This window comes from Carcharhinus amblyrhynchos, chromosome 28, assembly GCF_965287045.1.
Source record: "Carcharhinus amblyrhynchos chromosome 28, sCarAmb.v2.hapA, whole genome shotgun sequence".
Taxonomy (NCBI): domain Eukaryota; kingdom Metazoa; phylum Chordata; class Chondrichthyes; order Carcharhiniformes; family Carcharhinidae; genus Carcharhinus; species Carcharhinus amblyrhynchos.
In genome coordinates, this window is record NC_137351.1 from 27839600 (window position 1) to 27855286 (window position 15687).

General features: G+C 44.3%; 1 protein-coding gene across 5 annotated transcripts in view; it reads right to left on the reverse strand.

The window, feature by feature from the left end:
- Positions 1–15687, reverse strand: part of sema4ba (sema domain, immunoglobulin domain (Ig), transmembrane domain (TM) and short cytoplasmic domain, (semaphorin) 4Ba) — a 451928-nt gene that overhangs the window by 62141 nt on the left and 374100 nt on the right. For all 5 annotated transcript variants that reach the window (XM_080214192.1, XM_080214193.1, XM_080214191.1 and 2 more), the window contains 4 exons: positions 8170–8330; positions 4699–4761; positions 4510–4608; positions 4307–4418 (listed from right to left, as the gene is read on the reverse strand). In XM_080214192.1, coding sequence (XP_080070318.1) covers positions 4307–4418; positions 4510–4608; positions 4699–4761; positions 8170–8330 — 435 coding nt within the window. The remainder of the gene's footprint in view (positions 1–4306; positions 4419–4509; positions 4609–4698; positions 4762–8169; positions 8331–15687) is intronic.

The following is a 15687-nucleotide window of genomic DNA, read 5'->3' on the forward strand; positions in this document are numbered from 1 at the left end:
AGTAAGGAAAAGCTGAAAGTGAAAGAAGACCCCACACCCAAGAAAATAGCACCGATGGTGGTGAACCAAAAGACAGAGGAAATACCTGCACCGACGCTAGGGAGGAACGGAGATGGAGGCCAGCCCATCATAACCTATAACATTTCTGCCTTCCCGCTGTCCATGGACCCAGGAGGCTATGGCTTAAATTATCAACACCCTTATGCTTCACAAAATCAGACTGACTGGAATAGAAATGAGAAAGGACAGGGAGGTGGTAGGCCACCCTATCAGAATCAGAGAGGACAGGGACAGGGAAATCAGCAGCTTCTAAGGCAGGGACCGCCGCCTGGCCCTCCAGGCGTATGCTGGGGGTGCGGGGAAGCAGGACATATAAAAAGAAATTGCCCACAGAACTCTTACAGGCAGGGAGAAAACCAGCAGCAGATAGGCCAGCAAATGGCGCAAATGCCGTTGAATAACACCCCCGTGCTGCAGGGACCTGTGAATTTTCAGAGCTCCCTATAGGGGGGCCCAGAGAACCCTGAAATGGCAGGACAGTACGTACAAATAACAGATACAGCAGATCAGGAACCCATAATTGGGGTTAGAGTAGGAGGGGTTGAGGTCCCCATGATGATAGACACCAGCGCCACGTGTACGTGCATACAAACAAAATATGCGAATCACCTATCATTGTCAAACCAGTTTGTGAAAACTGTGGGGTTCTCGGGGAAAGTAACGTTAACTCAGATGACAACGCCGGTACCTGTCACCGTTGGAAGCAAAACTACTCATGTACCTATATTAGTGTGTGATAGAATGCCATTAAATTTATTAGGAAGAGATGCAATCCTAGGTTTAGGACTAAAATTAGAATGTACAGAACAAGGAATTGATTTGATGAGAGTGTATTTACTTGGAGTACCAGGAAAGGAAGGGGTTAATGTGTACTGGTTGGGAGACATAGAGGAGCAAGTTAAAAAACAGGTATGGGAAGTTTGGGGGGAGCTGATAGACACTTGGGTTCCACAGGCCGAATGGCCAAGGACAGAACTGCACAGCACAATGATATTTGATGAAGAACAGAAACCCGAGATACAGGAGAAATGGGAAAAGGAGGCAGGACGAGAACAAGAGATAAGGTCAAAAAGTATTTTAGTTGGCCCAGAGGGAGCGGCCCTCGCGGTTGTTAGAGATGAATGGGTTAACAAATGGTTCTCTGTACCTGGAGCAGAACCACATGTTACACTGAAAGTGAATCTGGGATATAGATCAAAGGACCTAGGACCAATGGTGCTGAGAGCACAAGAATTAGAATTTGTTCGGACAGAAAACGTAGATATTTGGACGTCCAGTAATGGACAAATGTTGAAGATAATCTTGGATGTTAAAATGATTGGGAAGCCAAAACAGGTAAAAATAGAGGCAGAGATTGAGAAGCAGGAGCAGGAGTGGAGAAAGAGCTTAGAAAAGGATTTGAATTCCCTCCCACAGGAGTTGTGGTCCAGACAGGACACTGATGTGGGGAGGGTTAAAAATGCTAATCCAGTGGAGGTTAGACTAAAGACCGGACGACAAGGACCACAGTATCCGATTAAGGCAGAAGCAATTGAGGGAAATATCGGAAGGACAAAAAAGAATAGCTTTACAGCAAATAGAAGCAGTACTAAAAGTTCCGAAGCCACAGACGGTGGGGCAAATGATGACATTTTTGGGAATGACAGGATTCAGTTCAGAATGGGTGGAAAGCTATGCAGAAAAAACACAGGCACTACGGAAAATAATGAAAGAGGCGGGATGTGAAGAGTTAAAAGCTAAACTAAAATGGGACAAAGATGCTTCAGAAGCATTTGTGAATATAAAGAAAGAAATGGCACAGGCACCAGCATTGGCTTTACCAACCTATGACAAACCTTTTGACTTATTTGTGAGTAACAGAGAAGCAGGGTTTGCTACAGCAGTGTTAATGCAGGAGAATTGCAAGGGCAGACGAAGGCAGGCTGTAGCATATTACAGCACCAAGCTAGACGACGTAGCAATGGGGTATCCTCCTTGCTATCAAGGTCTGGCAGCAGCTTGGTGGGCATACGAAAAGGCAGCCACAGTCACAATGGGATATGGAATTGGCTGGACAATATGTTAGGAAGATGGGGGGTCTGGTTTGCTAAAGCTGGAGTTGTGATAGCCATGACAATAACCATCCTGGGATTAATATTTTGCTGTTTTTTACCTGTCCTGAGATCCCTCCTTGCCAGATTGGCAGTGCGACAAATGGTGACACAAGTGACAAGCAACCCACGTTTGGGAGGGACAACTAAGGAATGGGGAAACATTGAACTGCCCCCGCTGGATGAATTCACAATGACCCTGGTTGAAATTGAAACCTGTCAGTTTGCGAAATAGCTGCACTAGTGGAGGATTGGTCTACAACCTCACCGATGCCTACGGAGACCAAGAGACTTAGTCTGTACACAGGAATCAGTCTTTTTCCCTTCCCTAGACAAGGGTGGGAAGGTTTTTGGCTGATGACTGTTAGGGGCAGGCAATCTGGGGGAGCAACCTAAAAATCAGGACTTTTGCTAAACAAGCCATGATAAGACTAGAATGGGGACATTGATCCGTGACCAAAGTACTTGGCTCCCCCACGTTGCCTACAAGTGTGATTAAATATGTGCATGTGAACGGGGCCAAACAAGGGGGACTATCTGAGCTGGCCTTGGTAATTGGGATGAGACTAGGGGATAGTCTCAAAGGGGGGATATGTAAGGAAATTTGTACTCAGTATGTAAGCAGGTTTGTACTCAGAGAATTTGTACTGAACAATTGTACCTAAACTGGGTATGAAGTATGGAATCACGGATAGTATTAGAGTGTCTTCCTTGAAGTAGAATTAGGATGGGTAAGTAGAATTAGGATGGGTAATCAAGTATAGCTGATTTGTAACCTAATATAATCAAGTGTAGCAAATGTGATCAAAGCAGGAGGCCCAGAGAAGTGGTATAGCAGTTACTTATTAGCAAACGCAAACAGCAGTTACTTGGGGAGACAATGGGTACTATACAGCTGTCCAGCTTAATATATGATCGTAACAAGCAAGAAAGAATAAAGTGAGCATGTTTTTCTTCACATTCGGCCTAAGTCAGCTAAACCACTGTTGTTGTACAAGCAGAGTCGTAAAGATAAGGGCAAAGGATGTAACCACCATGGTTTCGAGAGGAAAAGAGATGTAACAATGGGTGACCAATCTCAAGCAAGGTAAATAAGGGGTCAGTACAGAAACAATGGTGGCTAAACGAGGTCGCATTGTAAAAGCGAGATAAGAATCTTGAGATATGGAGCTGAAATGTGCATAAAAAGACTGTAAGCCGAGGGCTCTGTGGAGTGTTCCGGACCTCCCGGCTGTATTTCTCTTGTACTGGGAAATAAAGTCTATTGCTTGGAAGATTACAACTCAGACTCTCTGTTTCAATCGGGTTAAATAAGTTGTCGTCTTGGGGAACCACGACAATTTCTGGGGAGAGAATTCAAGATTTCTACTACTATTCAAATTAAGAAGACTTCCTCGATTGCTCTCTTGAGTGGTCTGGCTCTCTGCTTAAGATTTGCCATCTGGACTCCCCCAGTAAGAAGAGAAAGTTTCTCTTTATCTGATGCTTTGAATTCTTCTATCATTTTAAAGACTTTGAATAGATGCCAAACAATTTTCTATACTCCAGGGAAAGAAAAACTAACAGAAACTTCTAAAAGAGTTGAGTCCACTGGCAGGGACAACGTTTGATCAGCAGGATAATTGCTGTTCTTTAAGTTTTTAAAGTTTTCATTTAAATTGTATTTATTAGTGGCACAAGTAGGTTTACATTAACGCTGCAATGAAGTTGCTGAGAAAATTCTGGAGCCGCCACACTTACAAGTAGGTATACATTAACACTGCAATGAAGTTACTGTGAAAATCCCCTAGTTGCCACACTCCGGCACCTGTTCGGGTACATTGAGGGAGAATTTAGCCTGGCCAATGCACCTAACCAGCATGGCTTTCGGACTGTGGAAAGAAAGCGCAGGACCCGGAGGAAACCCACGCAGACACGGGGAGAATGTGCGGACTCCATACTGACAGTAATCTAAACTGGGAATTGAACCTGGGTCCCTAGCACTGTCGGGTAGCAGTGCTAACCACCATGCCACCACTCTTTGCTGGGATTAAGATGCGTGTTCCAGCCACCAACCCTATAATCTGACAGTTCACTGGCTCAGGGTACTGCTTCATTTCATGAGCTCTAATCATACATTGGGTAACAGCAACTGCTTGAAACCTGCTTTTACCCACCAACCATAATTGCAGTCGACTTGTAGGTTGGGTCAAAGGGACATCGGCCTTTCCCGTCTTCCGTTAAAAGATTACCATCGGGATCCTTCGCAATAGAGAAGTCAGCGATACGCTACGTGGAAAAGATAATAGATTACACTCTGTGCAGCTACCTGGCACTATTATACCGGTTAATGCCTGAAAACAGCGGTGTCAACACTTACAATGTAGGCACAAGTTGGGCTGAAAGCGTAAGTCCCACAGACATAAACATGTGTACGGTTCAGCTGGAGGAGAATCTTGATATAATTGAAGCAATCACTCTGCAACCAGACAAACGAGTTAGAATATAGCACTTGCTTTTGGTCTTAAATGTATTTCAATGGTTAATTCTCAGAGCGAGGGGGCCTTACCATCAGGCTTTTGCCCTTAAAATGACACTCGCTCCTCTTCTGCTGTGGCGCTTCCCAGATCACCTGTGGAGGGTAGGTCAACGTGGTTAAAGGTCATTTTTTTTTGCAAACACGTTTCAATATTTGTTGAAGAAATTGTTCAGGGTAAATAACAACAACCCTTGGCTTTCACCAGCGTAGCTTGTTCAGCTAGGGTGGGGAGGGGATTGCGCAGAGCTTTAGTTCCTGCATGAGGAGTGACCAATGTTCTGCCGACAATTTTGAAAAAAAACTCACTGGCACCAAGCATTGGATTTCCATTATTTAGGTCAGCGATGCACTGAAAATGGCTCAGCCCAACACCTGGTTGGCTACTCCCCAGCTGTCACTGCTTGCCAAAGCATTAGGCTCCTTTAGTTACATGCCAGAGGTGTCTATAGAATAGCCTGACTCCACATGAGGTTCACTCTAACAGCCCAATCTCGATCCCTTGATTTCTTTATGCGGGCATCAGTTGGCTTGATGAGAATACGGGGTCAATTCCCATACAGGACATCTCCTTGCCTTGCTCTATGCTTCATGTTGAGTAATGCCCTTCAAACTATATTTGGGTTGGCACGGTGGCGCAGTGGTTAGCCCTGCTGCCTCACAGCGCCAGGGTCTCGGGTTCGACTCCCGGCTTGGGTCACTGTCTGTGCGGAGTGTGTAAGTTCTCCACGTGTCTGAGTGGGGTTTCCTCCAGGTACTTTGGTTTCCTCCCTGAATGATGTGCTGGTTAGGTGCATTGGCCCTCAGTGTACCCAAACAGGTACCGGGGTGTGGCGACTAGGGGATTTTCACAGCAACAGTGTGAATGTAAATTTACTTCTGACACTAATAAATAAACTTTAAACTGCTTGTCTCTATCTAATAGAGGGAGAAGCCTATGGTTCCTGACAGACTATGGCTAATTACCTGTCCATCTCCCATAACATGCTCTTCAAGCAGCCGTGTTTGGCTTTGTAAATCAGTAGGGTATAAACAACACTACCAACAAGCACTGCTGAGAGCCTAAGAAATGGGGGCAGCTGTTGCCCATTTGCTCTTTCAATCTACGGTGCCATTCAACAAACTGACCTCTTATCTGACCTCCACCTTCCTGCACCTCTATCCTGCGATCAAATGTATTTCCCAGTGTTAGAGGAGGAATAAGTGAGTTTGGGAGTTTGATTGTTGAACGAGCAGGAGATAATTACCACATGGTTATTATATCTCCCATTATAACAGCGAGGTCACCCTTTTCAGGAGCCCCTGTCAGAGCTGAGTGGCAGTCGCATCGGGATGCACACCTCATTAAGATGTTTCTACAAGAGTTTCCTATTCGAATGTTGGACGTAGTGGGAAATTTGTTCCCGCACAATCTGAACAAATCCACTGACTCAACTCCTTAAAAAACCGTAAGATAAAAGGAAAAAACTGCAGAGGCTGGAATCTGAAATAAAACAGAAAATGCTGACAGCATCTACGGGGAGAGAACAGAACCAATGTTTTGAGTCTGGGTGACCCTTCATCAGAGCTCTGACATGAAACCTTGGCTCTATACTCTCCCCGTAGATGCTGTCAGACCTGTGAGATTTTCCAGCATTTTCTGTTTTTGTTGACCTTAAAATAATCTCATGCTTCATCACAGTTGCTGTTTCACAGCAGAAAGTGTTTAATCATGTAGTCCTAACGTATGGGAAAGTATACTTATGTCGTTGCTTACAGAGTGATTTACTAGAATTCTACCGGGACTTAATGGTTTGAGTCATAAGGAGAGGCTGGATAGACTGGGACTTTTCTCCCTGGAGCATAAGGAGCTGAGGGATGATCTTATAGAGATCTATAAAATAAGGGGCACACATAAGGTAGATAGTCAACATATTTTCCCAAAGGCAGGGGAGTCTAAAGCTAGAGGGCATAGATTTAAGATGTGAGGGGACAGATACAAAAGGGTCCAGAAGAGCAATTTTTTCACCTACAAGATGGTGGATAAGATGGGTATAGAGAGATATGGGCATTCTTGTGACAGCACAGTGGCACAGTGGTTAGCACTGCTGCCTCACAGTGCCAGGGACCCGGGTTTGATTCCAGGCTTGGGTCACTGTCTATGTGGAGTTTGCACGTTCTCCCTGTGTCTGCGTGTGTTTCCTCCAGGTGCTCCGGTTTCCTCCTACAGTTCAAAGATGTGCTGGTTAGGTGCATTGGCCATGCTAAATTCTCCCTCAGTGTATCTGAACAGGAGCCGGAGTGTGGCGACTAGGAGATTTTCATAGTAACTTCATTGCAGTGTGAATCCTCGTGACTAATAAATAAACTTTACTTTTACTTTACTTCAAATGCGGGCAATTGGGACTAGCGTAGTGGCAAAAACTGGGTGGCACAGACAAGTTGGGCCAAAGGGCCTGTTTCCATGTTGTAAACCTCTATGATTTATAAAAAAAGAACTGCATCCTGAGAGTATCAAAAAAAAGACATAAACATTTACTGTGCAGGGAATCCCTCCACCTAACGCAGAAACAGTAAGCAAACGAACGAGTGAAATAAATTAGATAGGATTCCCTGTCTAATGTTGTAAACAATCCCTGCCTGTGTTTCAGTCAAACACTGGAAATACCACTTCCATTGTAATCACCACCATCTATTTCTCAGAGGTAACAGGATTTGGTGAGTGACAATAAAGATGTACACTTCTACAGATCTCTTTTGTACTTTGTGATTTCTTTCAATGTAATTCACTCTCAAATGAATCTGCAGTCAGTAAACCACTCTGCCGATAGTTTTGGTGCATGTAGTCAGTGTGGGTGCCGGCACTGTGTCTGATATTAATAACAGGGTTTAGCTTGCTGTCTGTTTGACGGTTCTATCTGTGCTGTCTGAAAAAGAGGAAGCCAGGCAGGTTAGGAAATTGCGGTTATAAATATTCAATTTGGGATTGTTAACTGGAAACCCTTCAATGGGCTCTCTTCACACAGATATCCAGCTGCTACTGACCTGGTAACCTTCAAACCAACTGGATCCCTTCTGGGGCTGAGTCGGCCTCCAAATTGGGAGACGACGGGGGGAATAGTCGTCACAGCCTTCAGGAAGCTGGGCTCATGTTGGCTCGGTAATTACACGAGTGACAGAAGTAGGCACCCCGTCAGTCACCCCTCCTAGCGAGAGGAGCCCGGCATCTAGTGACAGAGATGGGGGATGGGGGAGGGAAATTTGGTAATATAATGTGACAGAACAATATCTCCGTGACCCTGTGCCCTGCGTTAAATCTGACAGCTGACAGTGATGTGTGATTCGATAGCATTCGCGATGAACTTGCATCCATATATTTTTGCTTCATACAATAGCACTAAATTATCCGGCAAATCCTAAATGAATAAGAAATTGGAAAGAGAATTAACGCCAGGAATGGCTGCACTAATTTACCCCGTGTCAAGATACCTTCTCATCACCTTGCAGACGGAAATATGACTATACCTCGTTTTTGAATTTATTGGGAGCAATGTCCAAAACATCTAAGGAGAAAATGGCATCTCTTGCCCCAACGTAGAGCACCCCTCGCTCAGCACTCAGCAGCAGCTTGGTGTAGTTCCGCACTCCATCTCGGTAGAAATGTTTAACAGGTCTGTCTGTGTTATCTGAGAAAGAAGGAGCCACATGGGTTAGAAAAAAAAATCACAAGACTCCTTGCTGAGAATAGCTCCTAAGCTCGAATTGATCAGGGTTTATAGAATCATAGATCATAGAATCCCTACCGTGCAAGAAGAAGGCCTTTCAGCCCATCGAGTCTGCACTGACCACATTCCCATCCAGTCCCCATTCCTGTAGGTCCACATGATTAAAATGGAGGGGAAGGGGGAATCAAGATATTGAATTCAATGACCAGCCTTGATCAAAATGAATGGTGGAACAGGCTCGAGGGGCCGAATGGTCTACTCCTGCTTCTATTTTCTAAGTTTCTGTGTAAAATAGGAACTAACTGACATCTGCATACCCTGGTTCAATCATACCCACGGTCCTTTAATCCCTCTTAAACTGAAGATTGAACTGTACTTTATGCCCTTTGTATAACAACATTGGAGATAGACTAGTTACCCTTTAAAAAATGACCTTGAAGGTGCATCATGGTAGTGTGATTGCCTGCCTGAGTGAATGCTGGAAGCTCACTCAATCATGACATACAAAAGAGAACCGCATGGGAAAACACTGTAAAGCCATAGGAGGGGTGGCACTAGGTGAGTGGTGTCAGAGTTCCCGATCAGAAACCACAGGTTGCGTTATGAAGCCAAATTAAACCCCAATAATCTTTCTATTTTGGCATTAATGTGAGGAGAAGGTGTTTCACTCCAGGTGCAATTCTGCTGACAAACCAAGAAGCTTTTATCTAAACAAATTTAACACATTTTAATTGTAACGAATGAATTGGCTTAACTTTTAACCTTGAATAATACTTAACAAAACTAGACACAATTCTTAACTGCTAAGCTATCACTACGAGTTCCAATCAAGCAAAATAAAGTGTCTCTTTAAAATTAGTTAGCCAAACACAGGTTTGCGACCTAGAATACCAGACGTGGAGTTTTCAGCAACACCTAGGAGAGAGAGGGACAGAGAGACACTGCTTTCTTCTGGCAGCTCAGGGAGCAACTGCTTGTATTTTAAAAAATGAAAATGAAACTTTTTTTCCTGCAAGCTTAGCTCCTCCTTTTAATCATCTGACTCTGTCCTTGTCAATCAAATACTCACATAACTCTGCATAACAAGTCTAAAATCCCAGTAAAATCTAAATAAACAAACGGGTCCACTAACTCTCTAAAGTAACACATTCCTAGCTGAAATCTGTTATGAACCTGCATTAGAAACATAGAAACTAGAAACAGGAGTTGGCGATTCAGCCCTTTGAAGCTGCTCTGCCATTCATCTTGAGATGGCTGATCATCAAATTCAATATCTCAATTCCCCCTCCCCCCAATATCCCTTGATCCCTTTAGCCCCAAGACCTATATCCAATTTCTCCTTAAAATCAAGTAACATTTTGGCCCCAACTACATCCTGCGGTAGTGAATTCCTTACATTCACCACCTTCCGGGTGAAGAAATTTCTACTCACCTCAGTCCTAAAAGGTTTACCACTTATCCTAAAACTATGACCCCTAGTTCTGGACTCCCCCACCACTGCTTTCTGAATCTACCCTGTCTAACCCTGTTAGAATTTTATAAGTTTCTATGAAATTCCCTCTCACTCGTCTAAACTCCAGTGAGTATATTCCTAACTGATTTAGTCTCTCCCTGTATGACAGATCTGCTATCCCAGGAATCAACCTGGCAAATCTTTGCTGTACTCCCTCGATAGCAAGGACATCCTTCCTCCATTCTCAGTACCTGCATGTCTCCCAGACAAATCTACTCTTGTAAACACTGCCACTTAAAGCAGCCCCATCTTAATCAAAATCATATCAAAATATCTCAATATCATCACAGTTTTTGGACAGTGAAAAAGATTACTTAGGATTGCAATGGGATCTTGATCAATTGGGCCAGTGAGCCAATGAATGGCAGATGGAGTTTAATTTAGATAAAGGTGAGGTGATGCATTTTGGTTTATCGAATCGGAGCAGGACTTACTCAGTTAATGGTAGGGTCATGGGGAAAGTTTAGAACCAAGGGATCTAGGAGTGCATGTTCATAGCTCCTTGAAAGTGGAGTCACAGGTGGACAGAGTGGTGTAGAAGGCATTTGGCATGTTTGGTTTCATTGGTCAAAACATTAAATATAGGAGTTGGGATGTCTTGTTGAAGTTGTACAAGACATTGGTAAGCTACACTTGGAATACTGTGTACAGTTCTGATCACCTTATTATAGAAAATATATTATTAAACTAGAAAGAGTGCAGAAAAGGTTTACTGGGATGCTACTGGGACTTAATTGTTTGAGTTATGAAGAGAGGCCGGATAGACTGGGACTTCTTTCCCTGGAGCGTACAGGCTTAGGGGTGATCTTATAGAGGTCTATAAAATAATGAGGGGCATAGATAAGTTAAATAGTCAACATCTTTTCCCAAGGTAGGGGCGTCTAAAACTAGAGGCGTAGGTTTAAGATGAGAGGGGAGAAATACAAAAGGGTCCAGAGGGGCAATTCTTTCACTTAGACGGTGGTGAACAAGCTGCCAGAGGCATTAGTTGAGGCGGGTCCAATTTTGTCTTTTAAAAAGCATTTAGATAGTTACATGGGTAAGATGGGTATGGAGGGATATGGGCCAAATATGGGCAATCAGGATTACCTTAGTAGATAAAAAACAAGGGCGACATGGACAAGTTGGGCCAAAGGGTCTGTTTCCATGCTGTAAACTTCTATGCCTCTGTGGCTCTTGTGACAAAACATTGCCACGTAAAGCAGCCTCATAAACAAAATTATATCAAAATATCACAATATCATCACAGTTGTTCTATCAGAGGGCCGGCACAGACACAATGGGCTAAGTGGCCTCCTACTGCGCTACAAACATTCAATGAGAACCATTTGGATATGAAAAGTTTTTCTCTGGTATCACTGTAAAAATTTTACAGGGAAGTTTTGATGAAACATCACACTTTCTATTCCAAATATCGAAACTTGTCACTTTGGCTGTGTCTAATTATACTTTGATGCCAGCTAAAATGTCACATCTGAACTAAGAATAAAAAAGAGTGAAAAGTCAACCTTGGATATAAGTTGAACATGAAGAAAACGGCTTTGATATTCTAGGCCCTGAACTAACATTAACGGGAAAGTTTTAATGAATATCATAAATGTATTAATTTTTAAATAGCCTCTGGCTTCATTACTTACAATGCCCAGGCTGGCATTTTGAACAAAAAGTAATATTGTGGAAATAAAGCTGACCCAAGCAGGGTTGAGACTTCACTTCTATCAATGCTTGTGCGGTAGCTATTTGCTTGTTCTCCAGGAGCCAATCTGCAATAACCTTGCCAAGGCCAGTCTTCCATCACCATAACCCTTTATTTACAAAAGGGAGAAGGGGCACATCCACGGTTTACAGCACACAAGTCCAAATCTGGGGATCTACAGAATACTGGTCCCGGAAGAGTCCCTTTTGGGACTCTGCTCGATTCCCTTTGGGCCAGCACCCGCTCGCTCAATAAGGGAGTCCACATTCCACAGCAGGACCTACTAATGATCCTCGGTGTCCTTCACAGCCACCACAACACAGTGGATCTCACTTTCAGAGCTGTGAAGATCAATTCTTGGGTGGGGGGGCACGGTGGCACAGTGGTTAGCGCTGCTGCCTCACGGCGCCAGAGACCTGGGCTCAATTCCCAAATTGGATCACTGTCTGTGCGGAGTTTGCACATTCTCCCTGTATCTGCGTGGGTTTCTTCCAGGTGCCCCGGTTTCCTCCCGTAGTCTGAAGATATGTGGGTTAGGTGGATTGACCATGCTAAATAGTGTCAGGGGGATTACCAGGGTAAATACATGGGGTTTACAGGGATACAGATTGTTATTGGCGCAGGATTGATGGGCCGAATGGTCTCCTTCTGCACTGTCGGGATACTATGAGTTCACTCCTCCGTGCTCAGTCAGAATCCCAGCACGCTGACACTAAACCAAACTGCAGATTAATTTGAACTGATTAATAATTTAGCAAGCTGCTTCGTTTACAAGCCACCGTCAAATCTAATGTCATTTTGCTGATATCTCATTTCAGGGCTTGTGTCCGTGCGCTCACATTGAAAGTTACCACTTAGGCTTCAGTTGGAGATCTGCAGCTATTTGTGAACACCAGACTTCAGGATGGATGTCAAGGTCTCGAAGATGATGCCGAGGAGATTTACCGCAGTAATTCCGGGGACGAGGGGTTATGTAGCTCGGAGACTGGAGAAGGCGCGAATGTTTTGCTTTAAGAGCAGAAAAGGTCAAGAGGAAATTTGAAGGGTTTTGATAAGAGTAGGGAAAGAGGAACTATTTCCACTGGCAGGAGCATTGGTATCCAGGCGTCACTGCCTTCCGATTAAAACAAAGAACAACACAGCACGGGAAACAGGCCCTTCGGCCCAACGAGCCCGCACCGCCATCTTAACAATGTGTTTTTCCTCCTCCACCCTTGACCCATGTCTATGCTTATGGTACCCCCCTTTTGGAAACCAGATTAAGGGGAGAATAATTCAGGGACAACTTATTACACCAATCAGCCGAAGAGCACATCTTTGTGATGTGGGAGGAAACCAGAGCACCCGGAGGAAATCCACGCAACCACAGGGAGAATGCGCAAACTCCCACAGACACTGGCCCAAATCCATGTGTCTGCACAGCAAACAGTGATAGTCACTGAGCTGTCGCGGTGCCCATCTGCTAGTCCAGTTTTAAGCATACACAGATGACGCAAAGTACTAGGGTACTGTTGAAACATCCAAGAGCAGCCCACGCACGACCCACCGTGTGCATGCCCCTCGTTAGACAACAAGGTGGACCGACACTCCTGCGGAGTAAAAGAGAAAAACATCTATTCTTGCACAGTGAGTTGTTTTGATGTGCACTACTTGAACAGGATGTGGAAACAGATTCAATTGAAACTTTCAGAAGGGAAATGGATAAATGTTGAAAAGGAAAAAAACTGAAGTTCTACATTTAGCGTTTATTTATTAGTGTCACAAATAGGCTTACATTAACACTGCAATGAAGTTACTGTGAAAATCGTCACATTCTGGCGCCTGTTTGGGTACACTGAGGGAGAATTTAGCATGGACAATGCACCTAACCAGCACATCTTTCAGACTGTGAAGGGGAACCAAAGCACCCAGAGGAAAGTCATGCAGACACGAGAAAAATGAGCAAACTCCCCCAAGAATCGAACCCGGGTCCCTGGCGCTGTCAGGTAGCAGTGCTAACCACTGTGCCACCGTGAGTGATTCAGAGGATTGATACCTGGAATGAACAAGTCGTCTTTCTGAGGATAGGCTTGGGAGGCTGGGCTCGTTTCTAGCAGAGTTCAGATGAGTGAGGAGTGATTCTATTGAAGTATATAAAATCCTGAATAGTCTTGACAGGGTGGACTTTGAAAGAGTGTTTCCTCTCGTGGGTGGGTCAAGAACTAGTGTCACTGTTTTAAAATTAGGAGTCACCCTTTTAGGAAAGAAATTTTTCCTCAGAGGGTTGTGCAACTTTGGAATTCTCTACCTCAGGTGGTGGAAGTGGTGTCATTGAATATTATTAAGGCTGAGTTAGATGGGCTCTTGTTAGGCAAGGGAACTAGAGGTTATTGGGAATATGGAACTCAACACAAACAGATCAGCCATGGATGGTGAAGCAGGCTCAAGGGCCGAATGGCCCACTCCTGCTCCTGTTTTGTTTGTCTATTCGTTTGGAGAAAGAATAGGAAGATTGGGGCTAATGGGATTACTCTTTCAAAGAGCTAGGACAGTCACGATAAGCTGAACGGCCCCCTTCTGAGCTGTCAAATTCTGCAATACTGCAAAGAACTTGTCAACAACTTGTAGTTAGAAAATAATCCATTACATCGGGCTTCTTCCTTTATAAGACACCGTGCTCAATCAAAATAAGAGGGTTGGCTTCCTGACAAGTTTATTCAGGAATGTGTTAAAAACATCACTGTGAGAGTAATGCTTCCCTCACATTTCAATCTGTGGCAATGGGTTCAAATTCAGAGCAAGATAGGAGGAGGAACATTCAAACAGACCCTTCACCCCTGCAGCTGGGACCTCGAGTTAGAGACAGACCCAATGAAAAAGATAAATTGGAAATCTCTTCTTTCTAATGGCTAACGGTAAAATAACTTCGCAGACCACAGCAGAAAACTCTTGGAAGTTAGCATTAATTAGCAGAGAGGCCATTGGTTGAAGTCGGAGAAAATCTTGGATTGATATGCCATTGGCAATGTAGATGTTACTTTAAGCTGGAACTTGAAGGACCATTTTTGGAGAATAGTGAGAGGAGTCTTAATCCACATTTAGCCCATACTCTATCCAATCTGAGCTCCGGAATTCCCTCCCTCAACCCTTCCACCTGTCTACCTCTCTTTTAAGTCGCTCTGTAAAACCTATCACACTGACTGATATCAGACCGAATAGATAGCTGGTGGTCCCATTTTGCTCAGTACAGTGTATGCAAGCTGCCTCTGGGTATTATCGTGAACTGAGGTCAAAGGTTACTCAATAGCTAATGCCGAAGACCGAATGGCCATCTCTGAGCATTTTATTTTCTTTCCTTTAGTCTTACGATGGGCTGTGCACTTCTGGACGGAAACATGCATCTACTTCTTGCCTGGACATTGGCCCAGTTGGTAGCATTCTTGCCTCTGAGGTTTCAGACTCACATCTCACTCAGCACAGGAGCAAGTACAAAAGTCAAGGCCAACACTCCAGTACTGACGGAGTGCTGCACTTCCGGAGGTGCTGTCTTTTGAGATGAGATTTTACTTGGGTGGATGGAAAAATTCTTTCGATGACGAGCAGGCTTGAATCATAGAACCCTACAGTGCAGAAAGAGGCCCTTTGGCCCATCGAGTCTGCACCGACCACAATCCCACCCAGGCCCTACCCCCATATCCCTACATATTTTACCCACTAATCCCTCTAACCTAAGCATCTTAGGACACTAAGGGACAGTTTTAGCATAGCCAATCAACCTAACCCACCCATCTTTGGACTGTGGGAGGAAACCGGAGTACCCGGAGGAAACCCATGCAGACATGAGGAGAGTGTGCAAACTCCACACAGACAGTGACCCAAGCCAGGAATCGAACCCAGGTCCGTGGAGCTGTGAAGCAGCAGTGCTAACCACTGTGCTACCGTGCTGCTCGAGTTCGACCCAGTGGCTTGGCCAATATCAGAAATATAGGTGATCACATTGCTGTTTGTGGGAGCTTTCTGCACGTAAATTGGTTCCCACATTTCCAACAAGTACAATCTTTGAAGTACAATCTGTAAAGACCTTCATCTGATGATGGTGAAAAGTGCTACATAAACACAAGGCTTTTTCT